This window comes from Ictalurus furcatus, chromosome 19, assembly GCF_023375685.1.
Source record: "Ictalurus furcatus strain D&B chromosome 19, Billie_1.0, whole genome shotgun sequence".
Taxonomy (NCBI): domain Eukaryota; kingdom Metazoa; phylum Chordata; class Actinopteri; order Siluriformes; family Ictaluridae; genus Ictalurus; species Ictalurus furcatus.
The window spans coordinates 9084143-9090142 of NC_071273.1; the positions used below are offsets into that span (position 1 = coordinate 9084143).

The following is a 6000-nucleotide window of genomic DNA, read 5'->3' on the forward strand; positions in this document are numbered from 1 at the left end:
CTACAAACTGCTGCCAGAATGTTAGAAGCACACAATTGTATAGGATGTCTCTGTATACTGTAGCGTTACAAGCTCCCTTCACTGGAACTAAGAGGACCAAACCTGTCCCAGCATGACAATGCTCCTGTGCACAAAGCGAGCTCCATGTCCTGCACAGAGCCCTGACCTCAACCCCACTGAACACCTTTGGGATGAATTGGAACACTGACTGCACTCCAGACCTCCTCACCTAACATCAGTATCTGACCTCACTAATGCTGTTGTGCATGCGTGGACACAAATCCCAACAAAATCTTGTGGAAAGCCTTTGCAGAAGATTGGAGGTAATATTAAGAGCAAAAGGGGGTAAATCTGGAATGGAATATTGAACAAGCACATATGAGTGTGAAGGTCAGGTGTCCACAAACTTTTGGCCATATAGTGTATATCAGCAGTGCAAATAACAGTTCCGGGGTGTTCCGTTTCCACTGATGGATGAGGTACAGGACAGCTGACAAACGTGATATACATATACATGTATATGTGTGTGTATATATATATATATATATATATATATATATATATATATATATATATATATATATATATATATATATATATATATACACACACACATACATACACATACATACATACACACACACACATATGCACATGTATATTAGGTTTATCTGATAAAATATTTATCTACAGGGTATATGCAACCAATAAACTGGAAAAGACAGTGAACACTTTTTGCACTTTTTCCAAACACACATACACACACATACACACACACACACACACACCCCCACCCCCCCAATAAAACAAGTCCACTAATATAACCTCTATATTATATGTTGAATCTTAAAATTATGTCAAATAATTAAATTATGCAGCTAATAGAAAGAGCAACAGGTTCACAAACTCAGATGGCAAAAAAGTTAACAGCAACAGGACATAAGATGATACACCGTGTTTGTTTTTGTGAATTTTCAGGACCAAGCTGACCAGACTATCTAGAAAAGCCAGCAAAAAGGGATATCCTAACTAAATGTTAAAAATGTAAAAGCTGTATGCTCAAAAAAACAACAAAAAAACGATTTAGGGTTAGGTTTAAAAACGTCTCATCACGTCTGTATAATCCAATGTCCTGAACTGGTGTGTGCGTGTGTGGTGGAAGGAGTGGGAGGACACCTACAGGGTGAATCCCCGCGAGATGACTTCGGTCTCCTGGATGAGACGGAGCGATTTGCGTGCCAGGCTGGTGAGAGCTCGACTGTTGATCACTAAACTCTCCAGCTGGACGGCTTGAGCCTGAACCTGCTGCTGCACTGCCGCCTTGTGCCACAGATGAATGCCGTGACGCGCGCACAAGACACACAGCGCACAAACACACAGCCATAGCGGGCCCCGCCCATCTTCATGACAAGAACACCAAACCGCCAGCAGGATGGCCAACAGTCCGACCAGTACAGAGACGTCCCTGTGAGAAAACACACACGGACACATAAAGAGATAAGAAGCTTACAGAATTTCCCCCGAGACAGTTCGGGCAGTGTGTGTGTGCGTGCGTGTGTGTGTGTGTACCATATCGATGGAGTGGAGAGGTAGCGGGGTGCAGGCAGGGCTGAGGTGGCGCTCGGGCAGGGAGTACTTGTGGAGCCCAGAGAGAGAGCACTGGGGTCTAACAGCTCAATAAGCTCCACATCCTCCTGCAACAGCACGTCCTGAGACAGCACACAGCGCAGGGAGTACTGTCGGAACGCAGCGTCCTGCCAGGACACAACACACACACACACACACACACACACACACACACAGTGTCAGAATGTACCAATATCCTCAAAAACAAAGGCTGTAGAGCAACAGATGAAATGTCTGTCGCAATCAGCTCAGTCTGCTGCAGCGCAATGGCCATTTTTTTATAAAGTGCCTCAAATAGTTTGTGTCAAAACTCAAAAGACTAAATAACAGCCTGGAAATAAAACTACAGGAGTTTAAAAACAAAGTGTAGAATCATCCTTTGCTACTTTAAGGAGCTCATAGTGCTATTAATTAACTGCGTAGACTCGTAATAGCTGCTCAGAACTAGAGGTTTTGGGGTTTCTTCCTTTTTTTGTAGTCGTGAGATAATACGAGTGCGTGTGAAGCTGAAACAAAAATCACCAGGTCTTCTTACCAGCTGCTGTTCCAGCCGCAGGGGGGCGTCGCTCTGACGAAACGGACTCAGGGCGCGCAGGATCTCAGCCAGCCTCCAAATACCACCTGTCTGTAACCACGGAATCCCATTATTAATCCACTTATTATTAACGTTTAGCTTTGAATTTGAATTCATAACGAGACGTCGCGTGTGTAAAGGAGAGCGTTTTATAAATTCGTATACAATAGAATTACTTTTGAACTCGCCTTACATTTTATATCATGAGTCATGAAGCATTATACAGTACACCTATATCAAGGTGATTTTATTACGTGTAATCTGGCCAGGAGATAAAAGCCATTACTGAATTACATGTGAGTCACACAGGATATGACATCATCTGTTCAGACACACAGCACCGGCCAGGTCCATGTTGATAAATCATGGTTAAACCCTGATACGGACTAATCACTGATTCCAGTCGAGGCTGTATTCACTCCATCACATCTGCTGACTTTTTTTTTTTTTTTTTTTTACACTTCTGTTAGAGAATAAAATCTACTGAGGTTCAGCTTTTGTACCTGATTTCATAACTTCAGTATTCTGACTCGATCTCAGACACGGGATGTTTTAATACATCGTGGTTCTGGTTTGATAAATCATTTTTCAAATGTCAATTTATTGCCAATATACTGCAAGGCACTGTGTCACATATCACTATGTGTAGCAGTTTAACTTTAACGTGCTAATCTTGTCAACATACAGTACCGAACTAACTCGGATTTCTGTTTCACACGCATTCTTGGGACACTTGTGCCCTGATCCGTGTGTGTGTGTTTGTGTTTGAGCGAGAGAGAGAGTTCACTGTTCCTCAGTGTGAATGCAAAGGCTGAATAAGGGCAATGAATGCTTTTTATTTAGAGGTATTTGTCAGTGTTTAGTATTCCGCTGGCATTTCTGTAGGGTATTCTGACTGCTTTGTGTGTTCAAGACAGCGAGTAAAGAATGAAAAGTTTGTGTGTGTGTGTGCGTGTGTGTGTATAAAAAGAACACACTATGAACACTTGCTGGCTAGGCAGTAAGTTGTGTAATACAGTGTTATGTGTCATACAAAGCAATCATTGCATTGACTAACTGACACGTGCACACACACACGTCATGATGGTCACCAATATACTGCATACACGAGAGGTCTTATGGATTTGTTGGCATCGGTGGAAATTATATATATCTATATATGAATAGTGGGGGGGAAATAAGTATTGGGCACGCCAACATGTTTTGATGTTCAGTAAATATATTTCCAGTCAGGTTATTCACATGAAATTTTCACCAGACTTTGGTATTAACTCAAGAAATCCGCACATATAAAGAAATCCAAACATTAAAGTCCATAAATGAAGTTGTGTGTAATAAAGTGGAATGACACAGGAAAAAAGTACTGAACACATTAACTGAAATGTATTTAATACTCAGTGGAGAAGCCTTTGTTTGTAATGACAGCTTCAAGACGCTTCCTGTATTGAAGAAATGAATGGGCCGCAGTATTCAGGTGTGATTTTCGACCCGTTCTTCTAAACATATCGTCTTTAAATCTTGTTCAATTGGATTCAAGTCAGGTGATTGCCTGGGCCGTTTTCAGTTAGTGGACATTTCAGTCTCTTAAAATGGCACTCACATTGACATCACCGACAACATTTTCACGCCAGCCAGACCTTTATGTTTACTTCCGAGTATAGACCACTGACACGTACATATACGCTTACACACTCAGTATGCACATAAGCACAACTAGACAGACTATTTATCACTTCCGGTTACGGAACTGATGCTGACCATGAGTCTCGTGTTCATTCCTTCACACACTCCTGAGTGTGTTTGGTAACACTGGATTAAACCTGCAAACAGCCCGCTTTGATCTGACTAACACAATAAGGTTCACTTAACTAAAGCTGTACACTTGCGTTTGTGTAGCATAAGAACTTTAAATCTGCTTAGTCTGAACTGACTGAATTCCTCATTTAAGCAGCTTTGTAAATCCTCAGCACTGCTGATCCATTTGTTGGGGCATGTTACGTTTGTCCTTGTGAATCCAAATTCCTACATTGCAACACTGGTTCATTTCGAAAGCATTTTTCAGGCATCAGTTACACAGCCACTCAATTACAAAACACTATATAACAACATCACGTGATTTTCAGTTAAAGATGGCTGCTGATGAAAAACGTGAGAAAAATGTGCAACTGTGTGGCGGTCTGGGAAAACCCAATCACTTTGTAAACTTTTGACGTTTCATACTATAGTGTTCGTCTTTCGCGTGCGTCTGAACCACAAGTAACATTCTAGCATTTCAAAGTCCGCGTACACAGAGAAGCGAAAAGTAAGAAACTAACGTTTAAGGATTTCATTCCGACCGCCGACATTTTGACCGCCGCTATCTGATTACTAACAGGATTGATTAGGCTTACGTCTTATAACTAGCATTATAACGCTTCAACAACCTGCCAAGTCTTCCCAGTCCCTGTGTGAGCAAATCTCACCAAGCTAACAAGGTTTCACTACGCATTCAAGTCCTCCGGGGAAGTTCTGAATTGTTCCAACACAATCTTTTACAAGTTGGGAAGTTGTAATTGCAACGTCAGGCACGTTCGAGTCACTCTGGTCGGAGCGAGATGGCCGCGCACCTTCAAAAAAAATACAGCAATGTTTTTTAACTCAACTTCTAGAAATCGAAGAAGAAAGAATGGTTTGTTTCGCGCTTTGAACGTTTTTCATTCATGACGCCGCTGTAAACTTTACCGTTACATATTATACAGTAATTGTACCATGCTATAGTATTTCGTGCAGACAATTAGATTAATAGTAATAATAATAAACATAACAACTGAAATCAGCTTCTGAGACGAGTAAACATTCGATTTCAACAAATTTACCGTCAACCACAGACTACAGATGTCACATCTGTTGATTCCACCATGTTTTCTTACCGACACGTCCCCGGCTCGGAAACTTTAACTCTTTAACGAGTTTCCCCACTCGTAATTACCACGTTGTGGTGGTGTTCACGTGCGCTCAACTGGTCAATACAATCTTTCCGGCATGACTTGAGCGCACGCACCATTAGACATCTTTAAGAACACCGCCTGTTTTTCCCACCGCGCTTGTTAAACTGGCTCCTTACCCGACACAATCTTTTGAACTAAAAAGTAAATAAAAACATTTTCGTATTGTTTCGATGAAATACACAGTGTTTATCCTTTCCTCAACCTATCTGAGGTATCAAAGTTGTTGATATAGATAGAAAAATCCAGATTTTTGGCGTTCCGGAGTTTGCAAGAATTCAGGTCACGATAGCATTACACAGGGTTTTCCCAGACCACCAAGCAAATGTATTTAATCAGCCAACACCATTAACACCATGTTCAACAGCCATTCATTGAGCTCGACATTAATTATCCTTTTTACGTATACATTTACACGCACAATCAGGAGCACTGGTAAGATACGAATGTGTTTTTTTTTTTCCAAAATTACATGATTATCATGAATACAAAATTTCTTGTGTAAACACTCCTACAAACGATTGAGAAGTAAGCCTATTCGTATCCAGCTTGACAAATGAGGACTGCGTGTGGCGATTCAGGGCAATGTAGTCAGGCAATGATAAAATTATACAGCTAGAACCATTCGTATTCAGTTAGCTACACTGATCTCGTAGTTTCGACTCTAAAGATGAAAAATTCAGACACCGGATAGCTGTGTCTCGGCTAGCTACGTGTGTAAAGAGAAAACGCACGTTTTAATTTGGGTTGGATTTTTTTTTTCCTTTAAGCAGTCAAGTGTGTAGGCCTACGCAAACACGAGGTTATGAAGTCTTG

General features: G+C 41.2%; 1 protein-coding gene across 2 annotated transcripts in view; it reads right to left on the reverse strand.

Moving 5' to 3' along the window:
• Positions 1-6000, reverse strand: part of vezt (vezatin, adherens junctions transmembrane protein) — a 34008-nt gene that overhangs the window by 17140 nt on the left and 10868 nt on the right. For both annotated transcript variants that reach the window (XM_053650357.1, XM_053650356.1), the window contains exons 3-5: positions 2162-2251; positions 1570-1754; positions 1181-1465 (exon numbers count right to left, since the gene is read on the reverse strand). In XM_053650357.1, the coding sequence (XP_053506332.1) occupies positions 1181-1465; positions 1570-1754; positions 2162-2251 (560 nt within the window). The remainder of the gene's footprint in view (positions 1-1180; positions 1466-1569; positions 1755-2161; positions 2252-6000) is intronic.